The 20,771-nt window shown below is 42.8% G+C and overlaps 2 protein-coding genes and 1 pseudogene across 7 annotated transcripts; all 3 read left to right on the top strand.

Annotated features, from left to right (window-relative positions):
* Positions 1–1,612: 1,612 nt before the first annotated feature.
* LOC110990542 (BTB/POZ domain-containing protein KCTD6-like) lies at positions 1,613–7,021 on the top strand. Its single transcript, XM_087145767.1, has 2 exons — positions 1,613–4,053; positions 4,807–7,021. The coding sequence occupies exon 1, from the start codon at positions 1,791–1,793 to the stop codon at positions 2,481–2,483; it is 693 nt and encodes a 230-aa protein (XP_087001893.1). The 5' UTR covers positions 1,613–1,790; the 3' UTR covers positions 2,484–4,053; positions 4,807–7,021.
* A 545-nt stretch (positions 7,022–7,566) lies between these two features.
* Positions 7,567–20,289, top strand: LOC110990535 (NACHT, LRR and PYD domains-containing protein 3-like). Of its 6 annotated transcripts, none has more exons than XM_087145761.1 (8): positions 7,567–10,007; positions 11,228–11,276; positions 11,579–11,749; positions 13,064–13,189; positions 13,665–13,766; positions 14,445–14,709; positions 15,332–15,423; positions 16,854–20,289. In XM_087145761.1, exons 3-8 carry the CDS (start codon positions 11,590–11,592, stop codon positions 19,346–19,348), a joined length of 3,240 nt encoding a protein of 1,079 aa, XP_087001887.1. In that variant the 5' UTR covers positions 7,567–10,007; positions 11,228–11,276; positions 11,579–11,589; the 3' UTR covers positions 19,349–20,289. The 6 variants fall into 6 exon arrangements, with proteins under 6 accessions (XP_087001887.1, XP_087001889.1, XP_087001890.1 ...); XM_087145763.1 differs by lacking the exon at positions 7,567–10,007 and adding an exon at positions 10,675–10,725; XM_087145764.1 differs by lacking the exon at positions 7,567–10,007 and adding an exon at positions 10,749–11,007.
* Positions 7,734–8,675, top strand: LOC147796733 (uncharacterized; annotated as a pseudogene).
* Positions 20,290–20,771: the final 482 nt, after the last annotated feature.

Genomic DNA, 20,771 nt, shown 5'->3' with positions numbered 1-20,771 from the left:
AGACCGTGGTGAACGAGTTTCCATCATGTCCCGTGCATATGCCTGCTTGGAGTGTAAAATGGATAATGTAAAGAAGTTGAAATGTGGGTAACACCATCCAAACCATTCGAGGGTGAACTCGGTCTTATAATGCGAGCGAGGACGGCGTGTATGGTGACAATGTTGCAAGCATCTCCGGCTAATAAGCAAGCATTAAGCGAGAAAAAACTATGCTCTCACCTTGAGTTAGATGTTGCCAAATTAACGACACCAAACTTTTTCTTCAACCCTGTTCAGCAGGCACTAGCGTCAGTTTTTCTTGCAAAGATAAATGCAAGTGTTAATTGTACATGTATATAATTTTAATTGCATTCACGCACACCGTTCTGTTCGGTTTTCGTTTTTTTTTTACCTCAGTGCCGTCACTGTCAATAGAAATCCGTTCGGCATAAATTAAACGTTCTAAACGAACAAATCTGAGTACTCTTTAAGGGAGTGGTGGATAATGGAGCCAGGAAGTGATCATGAAATTGTTCACGTCGTGTGCTAGTAAAACTGATGATGCTGAAATGGTGACGTGGACGATACAGTCAAACACAGAAAAGAACTTGAGCACTTTGAATACACGGTCATATTTTATAACAAGGACAATTTTAGGTTGTTTTTCGTTGTTTTTCATTACTAATAACACAAGGTAACTATTATAACAAAGTAATTTCTAAAGTCCCAAGGGCCACGTTGTTCCACTGTATTTGTTAATGCAAATACATGCATTTTCTTTATAAGGTAGACGACCTACACTTTCGCCTTTTGTCAAGTTAACTTTGTTTATAAAATCTGCTCTTTGAGTTTCAAATACGTTTAATAAGTGCACTTTCAAAGACTCTGAATACTCTCTTTTTTGTCAAATCTTACGTTTTTGGGTTATTCCAGTAAACCATGATTTGTTACACGGGGTTTGACTGTTTTTCAAGGATTGGTCACATTTTTAATTTTATCGTGCTCGTTGGTGATAAAATTGCATTATTTAACTTTCCAAGGGCAAATATACAATTGATATCACTGAAAAACTGAGACAAACAGTTCACAAACGTATAGGCCTCAAATGCACCCTCGAGCTCCCTCGCACCGTTCGAACTTTTATCTTGTGAATAACGTGATATCCACCCCCCCCCCAGCTTTTCCACATTCCCGACGCTGGACACTGGATTTCGGTCGTCCATATCACCCCTTTCCTCATCACCTTGGATTCATATACGCGTGGTGCAATTGTCCCTGCCATCTGTGCCGTTGCTTTATACATGTTATTATATATACATGTACTCGTTGCATGTACACATTAATTTTCACGACTAAGCGCATACCATTTTTTGTGCGGCCGACTCCTCCCCCTCTTCGAGCCTTCTAATGCGCTATGATTTTGAGTGTCGTGTCAATGTTAGGTGTACTTTATAAAGCTGTCTAACCGACCTCTTTACACCTCACCGAGGATACTAACTTCAACTTGTTTCAGCTGATTATGTAATGTGAGCGTGTTTGGGCAATCGGCGCCCTCTATCATATCAGGGCGCTCTGTTGAAGTCTCTGAAGTGTGGGTGTGCAGCTCGCAAAAGGACTGGGAACAAGTCTAGACTGAGATGCGGATGTAAATCACAATACACGTGCGTGTGGCGCCTATGCCGTGCCATGGGTCGGGCGGGGTACCGGGTATGTCATGTTGTTGCAAGATCAGTTTGAGTCGTGCTTGATTTTTGTCTCCGATTGTCGGGTTTCTCATTTCCCTCGCGGAATATGACAAGTCTCTCGTGTAAATGGAGGACCTAGTGACGCTGAATGTAGGTGGTTCCCTCCATACAACCACCATCGCCACGCTCACTCGCTTCCCGGACTCCATGTTGGGCTCCATGTTCAGCGGCCGTCTACCGACCTCTCGCGACAGCCACGGTCACTACATCATCGACGGGGATGGGCCCACCTTCCGCCACGTCCTAAACTTCCTGCGCCGCTCGGCGCTCTGTCTGCCGGCCGACTTCTCCGAGTGGGACCTGCTGGCCGCCGAGGCGGACTTCTACCAGATCACGGAGCTGATCGATGCGGTCAGGTCGCTCCGCGAGGAGCGCCTGGCCAAACTGACTCCCTCTCTGCCGAAGACCCCGGAGATGGAATTCATCGAGATCGTCACAGACTCCGTCTCCAGGGAGTTCACCTACTTCGGCGGCTTCAACACCCTCAAGCAGATCCCGCTGCTGCTGGGGTTCTTCCAGGCCCACTCCAACCAGGACCGCAGCGTGCTGCGGCGGGTGGAGCGGGACGGGGCGGTCACGGCCACCCACGGCGTGGTGGCCCCCAACCGCATGAAGATCTTCCAGGAGATCTCCAAGCTGGGTTTCCAGCTGTTGAACAAGTCAACATTTGGCGCAGAAAACGGATCTGAGAGGTGGTTATTTGGACGGCCACCTCCCAGTTTAAGCATGGAACCCGAGAGTTCAAACTGTAGGATTTAGTTATGCGATCGCAGTTGTCGAAGACAAGTAGAGCAATCTTGCCAAAAAAGAGGGTTCTAAAGGCATTTTTACAAAACACTGCCTTCATTTTACATTATTAGCAACTGCTTATTGCACTGTGTGACGAGTAGGCCTAAATCATGCTCATTTGTAATTAAAAATGTAAGGACATGTATCTCCATGTATGTCATAGCATTGGGACGATAACTAAGTTTTATACATGAAATGACTTGTATTTCTTTATTTTATGAGTTTGGTCTCAGTGCATTTTGAAACACTGGAATATGTGCAGAAAATGTTTAAGAGGGCGAGTTGTTAGAAGAGGTAAGCAATTAGGTCCAACTTACCGATAGTACCTTCAGTAAGGTGACAAGGTCAAGGACAGACAAGCTTGTTCCAGGCAAAGCAGAACATGAGAAACTTTTTCATCCTCAACCCATTACTGTTTCTGTCCACTTGTTTTTATGTTTGTTTGGTCTTCAATTTGCAATATATTTAGACTTTTTGTATGTTTCTGACCAAATGCAAAGTAGTACTTATTCTAATCTTGTATTCTCAGTAAGTTATAATAAAACAGTCCACAAAATCAACTGTCCTTGTGTTAAAAATCCCAGGCAAGAAACCTTTGGTATTGTTTACTTGGTTGTGGATTCAGTTCTGCAGACTGTAACAAGTATGAAAGTGTACCCACAGAGCTATGTATTTATACAATTGCAACACAGTTCAGTACTTGGTCGATTTTTGCAATCTATACCTCCTTTGGAAAGTTCTCAGAAGTAATTTCGGTTGTACATTGTCATGACAACAGTACGTACTCCATCATATGCAAACAAAATTAATTTCCAACAAGTGACATTGTCATACACAGACTAACCTGTTTTAGTGTGCATTTTTCGTAGTATAGAACAGGCTTACTTGACTGAAAATAAACAGGTAGATGCTAGAATAAACAGAACGTACAAGCACCTACTGTCGACTCTCGGTCTCAATGCAAAATGTAAGGGAGTGTAATTTATTTTCTCCTTTTTTGGAGACATTTGTAGTAATTTTGTACACCCCCCGCCAACATTTTGGATTGCTCTTAAAAGATGTAAAAATGTATTCCTAGTTTTCGGGGAAATAGTTGACTTCTTTAGGGGTCCAGTGGGGACATTTCGTAATTATGATGTGCATTGAGACATTCCATGTAATATTTTGATTAGAATTTTCTCCTGCCACTTGGTAATTTGAAGGACTAAAGCAAGTCTAACCTTGTTCCGCGCAGTCTAGTTCCCAGTCCCGGTCAAATACAAATGCCCATGGGTTGAAGTACAGTGTATTCGCTGTCGGTCGGTGCACGTCGATATTGTGCACTGTCTTTCGAAATTCTCTCGTCTATAAAATTGTCACTATTTTGAGTTAAACTTAAAGAACTAGACCGGTAGTTTTGAATATCTTGTCAGGAATTTCAGATAATCAAGTGGCTGTTGCAAAGACATTCATTTTTATGCATGGCCCAGCTCTCGTCGACAGCTCGGCAAGTCAGTTTATTTCTCCATGGTCACTCACTCCGAACGTGTGTGATGATAAGGTGGGTTGTTCTAAAAACCCCACGACCCATACCCGGTACCCCCTCATACCCCCTTCATATCAGAAGAATGGAAATTTGTGATGTTGCATTTAGAGCACTACTCACCTCAAGCTGCACACCAATGAATACAGTAAACTCTTGATAACTCGAACCCTGGGTAATGGATGAAAACTTTGAGTCACCTGGCATGCCTGACTTTCGAGCCAACGATAAACGTGATAAAGCCCGAGTCTTATTCACACATACACGCACAGTGCACAAGTCCTTCCTCCATGCTTGAAATAACTTCGCACTTTGTGCACTGTCTGGCGTCATGTTCATTCATTGCATTGGTTCTCAGATCTGGGACCAATTTCATGGTACTGCGTAACTGCAAGCGCAAAATCGGTGCTTAAGTTACTGTATGCCTAGCAGAAAATTATGTGCTTATGGTGAACATATTTCATGGGTTAGCAAGAATTTTAGCTTGTGTGCCAAATTATGTGTACATCCGGTAACTAAGGATTCCGTGAGTATAAGTTTAGTGCAGAATTTCTCTGCTAGCACAGTTCAGGCAGAATGGAGATTATAAGTGCAGAATTCTGCTGTAAGCTGCGCCATAAAATTGGGCCCAGGGCCAGAGAGAAATTGTTCTGTTGCATTGACCATTTTTCCCATTAAAATGACACACCTTTCCAATTGGAATTGACATGATTATCAGTGACAAACATGACTGTACCAAAGGAATGCATGTTTTTCTATTTTGGCATGTAGCGATGGAAAGAATGTGTGATGTCATTAAGATTGACTTACCCGAACAGCATGCTTCATAACATGCTCACCAGCCCGCTGCAGCCAGCTGCCTGTGATGCCAATGGAGCATATGTCATCGACCGGGATGGGAGCATGTTTCAGATCATTTTGAACTTTTTGCGCCAGGGGAACTCAATCTTCCACCACATTTTGACAAGTGGGGTTTCCTGGAGTCAGAGGTGAGCTTCTACCAGCTGGAAGAGCTCGCTGAGGCCATAGCGAGCCTGAAGGAGAAACTCTGACTAAAGAGGATATGGGAGGCCACACTTGCAGCCCTGAGACGAGCCAGTGAGAGAAAACAGGAGGCCACGGCAATCCCGGAACTTGAATTTGTCTCCATCACAGCCCAAGTTGAGAACCACGTCGGCAAGCTGGCAAGGGAAAATGAAATACTCAGGGATTCGGGCAGTTCTCGAGCAACTTCCTGAGTTACACAGCTTCTTCATTCCATTTTTGCCTCCTGAGATGATGGGCGAGTGCAAGGTTCAACTGTGGGGTGAGCTGGAGCGCTGTGGGGAAATAGTTGACGGGCGCAACCATGAGCAAAATGGAGAAACGCCAGTGGAAGCACTCAAGATCTTCTGACATGCTACCAGACTTGGCTTCACGGTGCGGAGTATTTTACCTTGCGACGATAGGGACTCGGAGAAATGGATATTCTATAGGCCAATCACATGACTCTAAGCCCTTCTGCGTCCAGCACCAGTGGCTCAAGTTGAACATGCAGGCGTGTACATGTAGTTTGGGGTCGAGCGGGGAATGACAACCTACAGGTCAATCTTACCCATTTTGAGTGACATATCAAAGAATGCGGTTTTATGAGAAAAAATCCTAAACAAGAGATATTTTTGACACCTGATATTACGGTTTTGAAGAAAATCAGCAGTTGATTTTTAAAATGACAATTTACACCAATAATTATTGTTCAGCCTAGGCTGTTTGAGCCTTAGCCACCGGTCACTGTGTTGGAGTCTCTTCAATGTTGGAGTCTCTTCAATGTTGGAGTCTCTTCAATGTTGGAGTCTCTTCAATGTTGGAGTCTCTTCAATGTTGGAGTCTCTTCAATGTTGGAGTCTCTTCAATGCTGGAGTCTCTTCAATGTTGGAGTCTCTTCAATGCTGGAGTCTCTTCAATGTTGGAGTCTCTTCAATGCTGGAGTCTCTTCAATGTTGGAGTCTCTTCAATGTTGGAGTCTCTTCAATGTTGGAGTCTCTTCAATGTTGGAGTCTCTTCAATGTTGGAGTCTCTTCAATGTTGGAGTCTCTTCAATGTTGGAGTCTCTTCAATGTTGGAGTCTCTTCAATGTTGGAGTCTCTTCAATGTTGGAGTCTCTTCAATGTTGGAGTCTCTTCAATGTTGGAGTCTCTTCAAAGTTGGAGTCTTATTACATATTTGTTGTTATTGGTCATTTTCTTTAAATTAGAAGTAACCAAAAAACAGCCAACAGTGACAACAGACTTGAAGACATTTTCGGCTGTCGTGCTGCAGTTGGGCTGGCCCAACTATTGTTTTTTTAAGGTTGCAGTAAACAAGTGGACGACATTAAGCTTTTGTGCATGTCAGAGATGTCTCTCAGAAAAAGTATTTTAAGTTAAAAGTAATAGGCAATGTTTCCTGTTGTTTATCTAATTACTGGTACTTTTAAACACATCAAAGAAAGGAAGGGAAAAGCTTGTACATGTATTTACAAATGAACAACTTTTGCCAGAGTTCCTTCAGATCTCACATGTATTCACGATGGTCTTTGTAGTTGGGGAACTGTTTAAAAGTAAGACGGTTTAAATCCACATATATTTGTGAATGTGAATACCTCTGTACGCATTGCTTTTTTTCATTTAAGTGAATGTACTTAAGCTTGATAATGGAAGTATCATAAAAAAGGTAGTAAAATACCCCATCAAAATAAGTTGATAATGGGTTTACTGAGACACATAGGTCTATTTTGAAGGTTTGTGTCAAAGCAATTCCATTGCAGCTTCCCTTCAAGCGTTCACATGAAGGTAAGTGTTTGTCAAAGTAATTTCCATGAAATTTGCTTGCTTTAACCTAACCTCAATAGGTGTGTGGAAAATTATGTTGGAATCGAAGATTTGGAACCGTTAACATGCTACATGTAATGAGAAATCATCCTTTGATCATGAATAAACGATTGTTTCATAGTTTGTCCCAGAAAGACGTGAGGATGATTTTATTCTTGAGAATGATTACATCTATTGTTTGCACTTTGAACAAGAAAATGAACTGGCCCTGTTTTTTGTTTGTTTTTTTAAAGTCATTTGGGAACATTAGTATTTAAACGCGCGCGTGGGGCCGCACTAATTGACGGACCTAGTACATGTACGTACCTCTTTTACTTGTGTTTTTAGTCTAAGTGAGGACCTAAGCAAGTTTAGTCAAGGCGGTGAACTTTGAACCCTAGACCAGGGCCTGTCAGTAACGCGTGTACCTGTGCCACTGTGTGCGGGTACTGTCGGTACGTGTAGAGTTCATGTGTGTGAAATCCTGGTTTTCCCCCATCCTGTTCATTGCATTCATGTGCTCAGCCAGCCTAGCCCCACTAGTGTGGCACGGACTCTCACTCCCGATCCATATTAAGGATGGATCGGTTGTAGCTCTATGGTCCGTGCCACACTAGTGGGGCCATCTGTCTGTCTGTATGACTCGATATTTGTGCGATCAGTTAATCTCATTGTATGATTTGTCAATAACACTGATATCGTCCAATCACCTTAGTTAATTAACAGTTCTGGAAAAACTGTTTCAAAAATGGCAAGTGATGTTGGAAATTTCAATTTTTATACATGATGGCCTGATCAGTGCGCCAATTTTATTTCTGCTGAGCACCACTCTTTTTCCCCCTTTTGGTACAACCTATGTGAAGTGCAGTTATGGACAACGTTGTTAGACTTGATGTTGGAGGATCCAAGTACACTACCACCTGAACGACCTTGATGCGCTATCCTAACAACATGCTGTCCGGCATGTGGATCATTCCGGCCTGCCGGGTGCGACAAGGACGGCACCCTCATCATTGACCGCGATGGACCCACTTTCCGCATCGTAATTAATTTCCTCCGGCAGGGTGCGCTCTGCCTGCTGGACGACTTTTGCGACTGGAGCCTCCTTGAAGCCGAGGCCAACTTTTACCAAATTTCTTAACTGATCAATGCCGCGGCCCTTAGAAGGCACCAAATCGCATGTGAGGAGGCCATGAAGGCCAAGGCCGCTGAAGCCCGGCACCAGGGCGAAGGAGCTGAAAGAGGCCAGGGCGGGCCGCGAACTGGAATTTGTAGAGATCACTGCGAAGATGGTTGATGTGGCCAAAATTGGCCGCTACAAGTACGTGGGAAGCGCAGAGACTTTAAAACAAATACCTGACCTGCTCTAGTTTCTCACTCCTTTTGGGCCCCCCTACGGTTTGGAGGAGGTCTTTCTGTTGGAGGAGGTGGAGAAGAACGGGACTGCAGCAAGATTGAGAGCTCGAGGAGGAGCCCCTTTGGCCACTGAAGATCTTCCAGCAGGTGACCAGGCTAGGCTTCAGCCTGGTCACTCGCATGGACTGCCCCGATGGCCAATCAGAGAAGTGGGTCTTCAGCCGACCAATCAAAAGCTCACGAATGGTCCCAGCAGAAGTAGTGTCCGGAAGTGGGGCTGTGCCTAACAATCACACATATGCCTTCCACTGGACAGCGGCTTCAGTCATCTTCCTACAGATGCATGCGATACTCCTGTACCACTTCCAGTTTGAGCTGGCACAACCTGAACTTCAGGGCTCTGTCACAAGAGGCATTAATGGCATTGGTTTTAGACATATCATTAAACCAGAATAAACCCTGGCTGGCAAACTGCAGTCTTGAGGAATTTTCCTGAATTGCTTAAGAAATGAAGTTAGTTCTTCCCAAGGGTTTTTAAACTTGTAGATTTGGTTGCCTCCAGGTTGATTTTGAATATTGCATTGATTGACATGGCCCATATTGCCAACATCAAACATTCCTTGGTTGAACTAAGCCCAATAAGTCCGATTCACACAGAACAACAAAAGCTTGAACTTGGGGGTTAAAAAATCAAATTTGCAACCCAGGGCGGTCATGGTTTCATCATGGTTGATGAGTTCACCCTAGGTTGAGAGGTTGTGGTGTGAAAATGCCTCGTGTGGGTGCAAGTGTACTACTAATTGACGTTATGGGCAGTGTTCAAGCTCCGAAACTTAAAATCTAGCTGTCTTGAAGCTAAGAAGTGGAACAAATCCCGTAAGGACAGGTCTGCAGTCGGTAAGGGATAGTGGCTTTTGGTGAATGAAGAAATTCTGAGTTAGGGGACTTGGGAAGTGTGAGAATATAATTTTTATGTGTGATTTTGGATAAGGGTGTTTAGAGAAAAGTCCATTAATGAAGACATTGTTCAGAAGTTTGGTATGTTACATATCAGAGCATGCGTATATATTTTCTAGTTTTTCATGTACATGTACATGTATTATAACCATGCTACATGTATCTACAACATATGCATAGATTTTATATAATGGTTAACAGTCATGTTATACTCTTGCCGTTTGGACTATATGTTACTTGAAACAAAACATTTTGGGTGAGCTTTCTTAGCAAGCCCATTCAATGTCTTGTCTGGGAGTTATTTGGAGTTGTTCATTACTGAGCGCATCGGGAGAATTTTTTTATCTTTGAATTCTTCTTCGTTTATCTTCGAATTCAAGGGTAAAGTAGATTGCCTACAAAACCCTAGCCCTAAGACCTAAGTTAGAATATTGTGCTATATAGTGTCTGGGATCCGTACCATTAAGATCGCAAAAACACATCACTAGAAGCAGTCCAGCGGAAGGCGGGAAGATTTGTATGTAAAGATTTTCGACAAAAAAACTGTGTTTTCTCGATTCAAATATTGGATGGAAATCTCTGGAGGACGGTAGAGCCACCAGTAAACCCACTTTATTGAATTAATCCATCCATCATCAAGTATCAGTGAACACGGATCACTATCGGGTTAAATCTAAAAGAGGGGATTACAACATGGATAACATCTTTTATTTCCTTTCCCATCACATCTTTTATTTCCTTTTCCCATCAACCACCACTAAAAGACTGTTGCAAATTCTCCTTTGTACTCAGGGCCCATGTGGAATGGAAATATTTACCAGCCGAAATATGGTAAGCTTTAAACATCGAAACCTTCAAAACAAAACTGTCCAATATTGATACATTTTAATTAAGGGGGACCCACCACATGTATATTAGAGTCAGCTAACCACCACGCACCTGTAACACCAGTGGTGGAGGTTGTTGCAGTACTTAGAAGAATGATAAACTTTCTGCGTGCGACTAAAGAGTCGTTCATTTGCTTGATTTAAGTGGTCCTGGCTCAGTTAGGAATATCTTTTAAATAGTTACCAGAGCTCGAAGAAAGATAAATCCAATCGACAGGCAGTCCAACCTGTAACGATCGGAAACTTCCATATCGATATCTGAAAAATTACGTAATGCTTTGTTTACATGTACGCTTTCCTAAGTGAGCTCGATGCCGGGATCATGTCCACTCGTCCGGTGGAAAATTACGTACATGTGAACAAAACGTGACATGTGTTAGGTCTATTCAGTTAACAAGAGAACAAATAATCTAAAAAAAAAAAAAAATTCAAATAAAAAAAATTACCATGTAAATGTATTTTGTTTTTGTGGATAACTACTTTTCAATCGAATTGCCCCCAGAGTTAAGCTAATTTTAATATAGGGTAGCCGGGCGTGGCCTGAAACGAGTTTTCTTACTCTGTTGAAGATTGTTCACGAATATTGTCTGTGAACGCCGCCCTCTATTGGTAAAGGCCAATAATCAACAATATTTAGGAAATGTGCGGCGGTGTGAAAGAAGGTATTGTATTTTGTACTTTGTAATGCTGAATAGATAAACAGCCAAATACCGAAAGCTCAGTGCCTCATGATTGAGCATATTATGGTGACAGATATGATACCCTGATATTTACATCCGGCTGCTATTTCTATTTTCGACTGTGTTTATGTGTGGCTTTTTCTTTTGACGGATCTGGAACTGGGAGAGGTACTAGGTACACGGACGAGTGTGAGCGCCTGCATATCGGTGGCTTGTGATCATGACGTCATTAGCAAAGACGTGTATCGGGAATTCCCCGACTCGGTAGTTATTTTGCTGCGACTATGGTGACTGGTTGATTTATTTTCCTCAAAACTCTAAGACCAAGAGTAAATTTACACGACGGTTTAGTGCCTTTCTCTGATACCAAGGGCCGGGCATGGGCATGAAGGATAACACAGTAGTCTCCTACATGTATACATAAATGGAAGTGGATGCAAGGTTTTTGTGTGACGTATATCATGTTCTGCTGTCCTGTTTTCAGACCGGTTGAAGCATCGATCATGATTGCATCATCCAGAGATCTCTCTAGGGTATGTAGTTACTTATTTTGTTCATTTGGGTTTAATTTGTACAGTGGGATATGAAGCCGGTAGCCTATAATGCAGTTTATGTGTAATCAAGGTTTGATTCATGTCATATGTACAAATTCGGATTGCAATAGTTATCAAGGTAGAACATGACAGTTTATGAAGTTTATTCAATTAGTTAGTGGTGAACTTTGATAAATGAGAGGGTAAATGCATGATCAGGAATGATATGCTGGTAGTTTAATATTAACTTCTTGTGAGATTTCCCTGGAGACTTTTCCATGATGAATCGATCTTGTTATTAGGTCATGTCGGCATGACAGAGCCTGATGCGATAGAGCATCTGTGGACAATGTCGCCCTGTGAGCCACAGGCACAGGGACAAGTTGGCGACGAAGGACGGGGGCAGGCTGGGGAACATACCGATGAGCGGGGACCAGACAGCCAGGCCCAGACAGCAACTGAGGAACAAACAGGTGAGCAACAGGTGTATTGGCTTTCTGGAGTGAATGCCCATCTCGCTGAACAGGTGCTTATGTGTTCTGTTGATTATGCCCCAAGAATGAAGCTGGAATACTGCAGGCCTCGAAATAGTACTAGCCCGGCGTACAAATTCTAGTGAAAAATGCTCCGGGCTATCTAGACTTGGTTCCTTGGTTGCCCGGTGGGCTAGTGAAAAGATCAGTATAGAACCTACCTGTAGTGTTAAAATTTAGATCAAAACACATGTATTGCTTTTGGAGAAAATAAATGCACGATTGCAAAACCTTTAACTACGAGTGCATGCGACATACGGCAAATCTTGCCTCTTGTTTTTCCCATCAGCAGTTTTTTTTCTTCATTGGTATTAAAGCTAACAAAAATTTTGGGTTTCTTATTTTGCATGCGGGCTCGTAAAACTCCAAACGGGCTAGTAAAATACCCAGTTTACTAGCCCCGTGGGCTATCCAAGAAAACAAGTTAGGGCAAGGCCGGTACTGCAGTGCTGTACAGAGAAAAATAAGATGAGATACTGGGTATTAGAAAAAAAAAGCGCCAGGTGGATTTTTGTACAGACTGTACGCACATTAAAGGTGGGAGACTAACAAGTGCAAATCATGGTCGCCATTGGCGATGAGAATTACACATTTGGTCGCATATGATCATTTTTAGGCGCAAGTGCTACGGTGCATGTAGCCATTGTTTGTAGCCATTGTTTGGTATGCACAAGAGTTTATCCACTAGGAACACAGGACGAGGGTTCCTCTCATTTTCTCTGTTTTCGCCGAATGGCACAATCCACATTCAGAATTTGCATCTTGGCAAAAACGCCCTTTTTAGCTTGTTATAGTTTAGCTCTGAAGACAAAGGACGCTGCATTTGATTTGGATGCTTCCACATTTATTTGAACAGATAAAATCACAGACAACAAGGTTTGGGAAACCGCACTTCTTAGGTTGATTTGTCTAAAGCAGTCTATCATGTTTTCGTGCGGTGAAATTAGAGACAAAAACTATGCAGACATCCCAAGATTCTAGACGGCCCTTTATCAAGGTCAGAAGAGGCGGTGTGAGTGATTAAAAGAACGTCATCCTTTTTTTTCCAAATTGTTGGAAAATGTATGATGCCCTGACTCTCATTTCCCCCTCGGCAGTTTGTTTTGTTGCCGTTTAAAAAAACTGTAAGCTGTAAGTGCTGTGAATACATTGCAGATGAAACAGAGGTTCATGTGGAGGTGTTCATGTTTGGGATGTGGAATGAAGCCGTAAAAAACTTGGTGTAAGTTCTTTCTTTCCCTTTTTTGTTCACAGTTACAGAATTAGAGGCAACCGCCCCCTTTCGTGAACTGCCCAATGTATCAGGCTCTGGAAATATCGTCGTTAGCAACGCACCTGGAAGTGTCTTCAACATTTATCAGTACCATCCCAGCTCAAAAGGTGATTGAGGATCCCTGAAACCAACCACTTTTTTTAGGGCACAGTTTTGTTGTACGCTGTGTTGGGTTTCTATAAATTCATTTGTAAACTGCATTTGTACTTTGCTTTTATGTTGTTTTGTGATTGGCGAGGATGTGGGTTTTGTTTGATTCATAGAACTAAAAGAACAAGGAAATTTGATGTAAAATTTAATGATATGTAAAAGCATTGGAACTTCCTTATTGGAATTCTTTTTTTCACCTACTTGATTCTTTTCTTTAGCTGCTTGTACTGGCATTGGAAACCGTCGTCATATAGTTGTCTTGGGGAATGTTTGAGCATTTACATGAAGTAGAAGTTAATGGAGAACAGTGTTATGCCTGTGTGAGAATCAACCGTGACGATGAGCATTATACACCATCTTATCAATGGCTTTTTATATGAGATAGTGAGCGAATTCTCTCTTTTTGTTTTGATCAAACATGTTAAATTGAAGATGGTGAAAGGCCCTCTGAGCAGTGTGGTGCCCCGCCACAGGAGAATAAACAAGGCACATTGGAGAAGCCAAAACAAGAGAGTACTCAACAGTCGACACAAGGTAAACGGCTGTTTCAAATGGACTCATTTTATTACGAAAGGCTTGTGATTGACTGAATCATGCTGACTTGACTTGGAAACTTCAATATTTAATTTCACTGAGTGCTTCAACTATACACGCGCATAACTGAGTGGTACATGCTCATAACTGGGTGGTAGAACGGTTTATGCTGAATATTTTCCCCAAGTTCCTAGTTTTACAAAAGTCAGTTTAATACTAAAATATAAATGTTTCCCCCTTTACACCACCAAGACATGTGAACTAATTTTTTTGAGGTTGCAAAAGTTGAGTTATTTATCCCGCTACAGATACGCAGGCTGCTGTATTCTACAGCTTTGTAGCTGTCAATGGTCTATTGTTACCTTCTCTTTGAAATTATCACGTTTGTCAAGATTTGAAAGGTTGGGATGATCATTGCTTTATTCCAACAGTGGTTACTAGCATGAGCTCTGTTTTGTATTCCTGGACTTGATTGTTGTAACTTTGCCCATTCTTGAGTAAGGATGGATAACATGAAAAGCTTCAAGTGATTTGAAATACTGAGGCATGGGTTGCCCACAGTTTACTTGTGAAGATACAGTCTTGACTCCTCAGTCCATCCTCTCACCCCCATAAAAATCTGATTGATGTTGGATGGAAAAAAAATGCAAGAAAATAATTCCCATTTCTTTCCTTTAGCGGAGGTGCAGATACCCGACAAGGTCCTGTTCAAGATCGCAAAGGAACTTCCCCACTGGGAGGAGCTTGCTCTAAATCTGGAGTTTAGTGACGCAGACCTCGGCAGATTCAAGGGAGACTACCCAGACCGAGCTGGGTACCAGGCCTATAAAATGCTGATAGCGTGGAAACAAAAGCAAGCTGCACATGTCGATCAGATAGACGTTCTAGGCTCTGCGCTGGGTGAGGCTGGGAGAAAGGATCTGTCTGTCATTCTCAGAGGTAGGTAACTGTCCATGCCCTTGCCTCTACAAGGTTTCATTTCATGTTTTCCCCAATTCCAGTTGTAAAAGAACAGACAAATTTACACACCCTCTCATCCCCCATTGATTGAAGCCCATGAAAAAAGTGACAGTCGTCAAGTCTGATGCTGCACCCTTACCAACAGTAAATGGTAGCATCTGCTCCCAACTTCACTCAGTCAGCTGTTCGTCTAAGACGTCAAAGATCTGCTGTGCTGATCTTCTGTGTCTGCTGTTTGTAGCCTGGTGAAAGAGCCAGTCAACATCGCTGGGTGCTCCCAGTTGCTCAGTCAAGGATATCCTTGGTCGACCGTGTGCTCTTGATCAGTCAGGTGCCTCTCCAGTTAATTGGGATGTGGAGTGCCCTCTTTGCAGGAGTGATTTTGCCAAGGTGGGCGATGTGGAAGGAAAGAGTGTCCCAGTAATGACGGACCGAGCGACTGATAGCAGGGAGTTTTGTATCCAACTTGTTCAGTTACAAAGCCCTTGGTCAACAGGCATTTCATTGACACTCATATAGCTGTATAACTTTAATACATCGTCATAACGTTTTCGCAGAAGTTCCAGTTTCGTTACATTTTGTGCCTAATTTGTTTTTCCAGGTAGTACGCTTCAAACACGTTGCCAATTAACCGGTATGTTTCAGTGTGGGCTAAGCTCCATGCAGGCACCATCCTGTCAGCATGCTTCCATACACAGTACATGAATTTTCATTAATCTGTCAAACTCACTTTAAAGACCAATTCCAATGGTTTTGAAAGTTTTGAATGTAAACTGTGATTGTGTTTAGAGTGTACGTTCATTACCAAATCATGTCTTTATTGTGTCTCTCTTTTTTGTAAGTTTGCCAAAACTTTTGAATGGTGTCTTTGAGTTTTATGAAAAATTTCAACAGTCTGACTGCTGGTGGCACTGTTGAGAAATTTGTGTGATGTAATACTGGAGAAAACATTGAAACTGGTATCCGTGGCACGACTGGTTCTGTTGCAATTGGACATGTACATGAACATGGAGCTACAAATGTGTGCACAGCATACCGGGGATTGATCTGTGTGCTTGGTCTACTGTGCTATATTTTCTCTTCCGATGAGGTTTTGTGCTCCTTTCTTCATGATTTACAATAGTGCTGAAATCCAGCATAATTGATGGATGTATAAATTTTGCGAAAGAACTGGGATTGAAATTCTTCGAGTTTCTGAATTATGAGAGCTTTCTTCAAGTTCGTGCTGCCTGTCCGCGGTGGCGTGCTATGCATGCCTAAAGCGCACGCACTGTAGTGTTTCCTCTCCAGGGTAACATATCACAAAAATCAATATTCATTAGATGCTAATGAGTTGTGACGACACATCCATTTTTACAATACCTGACTAGACTCGCAGGAAATACGGGTACAAAACTGTGTTTTATTAACAGAAATGTGTATTGCAAGGGAGATACTGACATGTGCCACTTTTATTAGTCTTGGCTCTTCTGAATTGGATTCAACATGAGAAAAGTCAGTATCATTGGAGTTGGTCTTTAAATGATCAGTGCAGTCAAATTAGCATTGTATGTCTGTTTTAGCAATAATTAAAAGGGCCATATAATATAAGCATTCTAATAGAAATACTTGAAATTGCATCTTTTTCTTTTGATTAACCTCAGTTTCAATTTGTAATTTGCTATTTTAATCTGTATTTTGAAGCCTTTTTGGTATCCATGCTGATATATAAATTTGCATAATCACGAGTACCTGTAATATAATTCACAGGACACTGAATCTCAACGTTGCATTGATTTTGCACAAAAAATTGGATTTTATTTTATACTTTCCTGTCAAAGATTTCCATTTTGGTGTTATAGATACGATGAGAAGCCTTTTTTCATACATTTTTGGAAAAGCAACTTCGAGGTCCAAAATATGAATATTAAAACATTGAAAATTGAACCGTTCCTGGGTTTTCACCACTCTAACAGTCCCCTCACTTGTCTGGAAAAGCTTGGTCAATTTTGAATGTTTAAAAGTGCACTTTACAATTCACGTAACTCCAAACATATTTCAAACAGTTTTCATTCATTGAAGAAGAGTTTAAACATGCACAAAAAACGATTGCAAGAAAAATTCATCGCATGTTCCTTTGATTTCTAGAGGGCACCGATACCCAATGCCAAGATTGTGTTGGTCGCTGTGAAAAAGCCCTGAAGTCACTCTACATGAGCACGGGGAGCTATGTACAATTGATCCCATGGATCAGTGGCTTGAAGAAACACATCATGGACATCTACACCAAGCCAAAGCTGGAGACTGAGAGCTACAGTGGTGAAGTACTAGAATCGTATGATGGCATCTTCCGCATTAGAACACGGGAGGGTGAGGCTGTCCATATAGCTGTTGTAAATGGGTTGGCAGGGAGGGGAAAGTCCACGCTCTTTGACAAAATGGCGTATGACTGGGCTGTTGGCTGTAGCGATGCACTGCGAAAGTTCAAGCTTGTCTTCCTGTTGAAAATGCATGCGCTGGAGCAGAGTTCAGATCTTATCGATGCAGTCTTCGATCAACTCTTGGCCAAAGACACAATGCTGATGAAGCATGCCTTGCGAGAATTTGTCAGAAGGAACCCTGGCCAAATCCTCCTCCTTTTGGATGGCTTTGATGAGTTCCTGACAACTTCCCCTTGCACATCTGCATATGGGTCTGTCCTAAATATCTTGAAACGAGATGTGTGTCGGGGTTGCAGTGTGCTTGTCAACACCCGCCCCTCACACTTCCACAAACTGGTAACAAGGGAACTTGTTCAAGAACCATATACCTACATCAGGATCGTGGGTTTCAGTGCACACGACGTCGATCTGTATGTCAAGAAGTTTTTCTCTGACAATGACAGAAAGGCTCTCGGGCTGCTGAGCAAAATTCAGTCTTCCAATCTTCTGACCAATCTGGCAGAGAGTCCAATGCTGCTGCTTTTAATGTGTCTGCTATGGAGGGACGCTTCCACACTCCCAGACACAATGTCACACCTGTATAGTGAGGCAGCTAAATATATCTTCAACAGAAAAGAGACTGTGACAAAAGAGCAAGTGGCCAAAATTGTGAGTGACATTGGTAAGGCTGGCTTGCACGGTCTTCTATCTCCGAAACAAGTGCTCTCTTTCAAAGAGGGTGACTTTGAAAAAGGTGTGGTGGATGTGGCTGTCAGGGCAGGTATTCTTACGAGGCAAAGGGTTGTGAAGGGACTAGACGCTCACATCAGTGTTCAGTTCATCCACAAGACCTTCCAGGAATTCTGTTCTGGTAGATACCTGCAAAGCCTGTTTGTACAGGACAGAGGTGAATATCAGAGGATTCTGAGACTAATGGTGCCGAAGGGTCCCGAAGGTCTTGGGTATATACTGCGTTTCTGTTGTGGGGACAGTGAAGCATGTACTAATGAGATCCTTCAGATTTTTCAGGACAGTTGTCAAAAGTACTTGTCATTTGACTCGAGGCTGGGTCAGTTGGCACTTCATTGTTATTTTGAAGGACAGTCAAGCTCCTTGCCTCCAGGGGACCTCATACATTCATTCATAACTGCCAACGTTATAATACGGGATCTTGACAGTGACTGCTTCAACTCCATCACATATTTCCTGGAGCGTGTTGCTTCCCAGACTAAAGAGAGCGGCAATGCCTTTCTCTCAAAAGTAAAGAAATTGCACGCTTCTCAGTCTGCACTGATCAGGTGCGGTGAAGGTTTGGCTGTTGCCATGAGTGCAATGGCAAATCTTTATTATGTGTGCCTAAAGGATAAGTGGTCTAAGTGGGGCTTCTCTCAAACTGTTGTCCTTGAGGGTAAGGCCAACTTGTGGTGCTACCACTTGAGGCAGGTGAGAAACCTTCAGAGACTGAACTTAAGTCGCTGCGCACTGAAAGGAGAGGACGTCAAACATGTCACTGCATTACTCCGGAAGCTGCCCAAGCTGTTCGAATTAAACATCTCTTTCAATGACCTGGGTGGAACAGCAGCGACATGGTGCAAGCTTTTAGAGCAGGGCCAGTGCCTTAAAAGGTTGGACTTGAGTCGCTGCTCATTGAAAGGCATGGACGTCCAGCTTGTTGTAGATTCTCTCAGAGGTCTGCCCAAACTGGATGATTTGGACCTCTCTGACAATGACCTGGGCGGCTCAGCAGCATTGTGGTGCGTGCATCTGACGCCTTTGCAGCAGCTGCAGCAACTTAACTTGCACAACTGCTCGCTGCTAGCACAAGACGTGGAGCTCGTCGTTCAATCTCTTGGGAATCTACCCAATTTGGTTGAATTGATTCTGTCCGAAAATGACCTGAGGGATTCTGCATTTGTTTGGTGCTCGCATTTAGCGCAGTTGCAGCAACTGCAGCAGCTTAACTTGCGTCGCTGCTCCCTGACTGAACAGGACATTAAATCAGTCATTGTCCCTCTCAGGAAACTGCCCCAATTGCATGCACTGAATCTTTCAGAAAATGACCTGGGTGGCGTAGCACTTTCCTTGTGTGAGCATTTCAAGCAGCTGCAAAACCTGAAGAGGTTAAATCTTGTTCTCTGTAGACTGTCAATGGAAGATAAGGAACAGATCACCAAATCACTTAGTGAGCTATCTGAGAGGAATAGGTTAGTCATTAACTTCTGATTCGGTCTACCAATACAACAAACTGTATGGCTATAGACTTACTTTCCTGCATACCATTCCGGAATGAAAAGCTGTAGTTACCACCAGCAGAAGTAGGTCTTCATGTATCATTCACTGGGACCTTGAGACGCTTGGCGGCCGTAATGTTTCATACAGGTCCCGTGTGATCATGGGCAGTCCAATATCGTTTGCTACATACTCGAAGTAATAATCTGCATGCTCAAAATGATACGCACATTATTGGACAAATCACATAGGACCGTTGTTTGCCGCCATCAAACATCTCAAGCTTCCCAATTAAGCGAGACCATTTTTGCCGGTGCACGATCGCAAAGAGTTGCGCGACTAAGTCCGAAATAAGGACAGTTGTGATCTGGTCTCTGGACCATATGCTAGTGGTTGCCGACGAAACGACTCAGGGAGCTTTCATCATCATACTTTTACGTGACCAAACCAGGAGGAAGGAACTGTGTTCAGTATTGAGTATATTTGCCTAAACGGCGCAGCAATTGCCTCTTTGACAGTTTGTTGAGACTGGTTGCAGGCTCTTGAACCGATCTGTAAAAAAAAACATCTTTTCATGTTAGTGTGCCTTATGCATGGTACGTATGAATTACCCACTATTTCTGATGCTGTTTGACACCAGCGCCATGCATATTTATGTAGTTTATAGACTTTTGGTATGTTCATTTAATTTTTTTTTACAAGAGGGAGTAGCTTTCTTTATCTTTTTACTAATAATTCTGCTACCATAACTTAAGTAACATGTAGGCTGCACATCTACTTAAAACGCCTCTTTGATCGAGAAGCCCGGTGTCCCAAAGTTGTGGCTGTGGCAGAAACTTACAGTATGATTGCAATCATTACATCTGGTCAGATTAAGTACCGGGTTGTGACACCATTTGAACCATTGCAAACGAATGGCCATTTACACACGTAAAGGAGAGTGCTAATAGAGGGATTTCACATTAGGGCCGTCTGTGCATATCCGCATCGAAACCGAGGCTCTCTGTGTTGAACTTCGCCGCGTGCGTCCGCGGAATCGATACAGTACATGGAGTATCCGGTTTGTAAGTGTGACGCCACTTCATTTTAAACCACGCCCACTGCACAGTCACACGACCATCGCAGGGTACGTTAGTGCGCAGTAAATTGCCGTTATTTTTCTTTTGATTTTACCTGTCGAGTCAACCTGAAAGACTCTTCCACCAAAATTTGCAGTCTAAAAAGTCAGAATTTAACATACCTTTATGTATTTTGTGTCTTGACTCCTTACTTTCAATCGTCTGATCGAATTAAGAATTGAAGCTGACACATACAGCCTCGTTTTCAAACGCGAAGAACGCAGGTTGACGCTTAAAGCGTCGTATTGGGATCCTTCTACAGGTGAATACGTCACGCACAGGGATTAGCGCCAGAACCA

Source organism: Acanthaster planci, linkage group LG14 (genome assembly GCF_054643075.1).
Source record: "Acanthaster planci isolate LZ-2023a linkage group LG14, COTS_SCS, whole genome shotgun sequence".
NCBI classification, from domain to species: Eukaryota; Metazoa; Echinodermata; class Asteroidea; order Valvatida; family Acanthasteridae; genus Acanthaster; species Acanthaster planci.
The sequence above is the reverse complement of the archived record's forward strand: the minus strand, read 5'-3'. Positions and strand labels throughout refer to the sequence as shown.

Bases quoted from the DNA above. Each gene is read 5' to 3' on its own strand.
- LOC110990542 (XM_087145767.1), top strand. From the start codon at position 1,791: ATGGAGGACCTAGTGACGCTGAATGTAGGTGGTTCCCTCCATACAACC.
- LOC110990535 (XM_087145759.1), top strand. From the start codon at position 11,346: ATGCAGTTTATGTGTAATCAAGGTTTGATTCATGTCATATGTACAAAT. The intron at 11,750-13,063 runs GTGAGCAACAGG...TTTTGTTCACAG, and splicing joins AGCAACTGAGGAACAAACAG to TTACAGAATTAGAGGCAACC. The intron at 14,710-15,331 runs GTAACTGTCCAT...TTTTCCAGGTAG, and splicing joins TCTGTCATTCTCAGAGGTAG to TACGCTTCAAACACGTTGCC.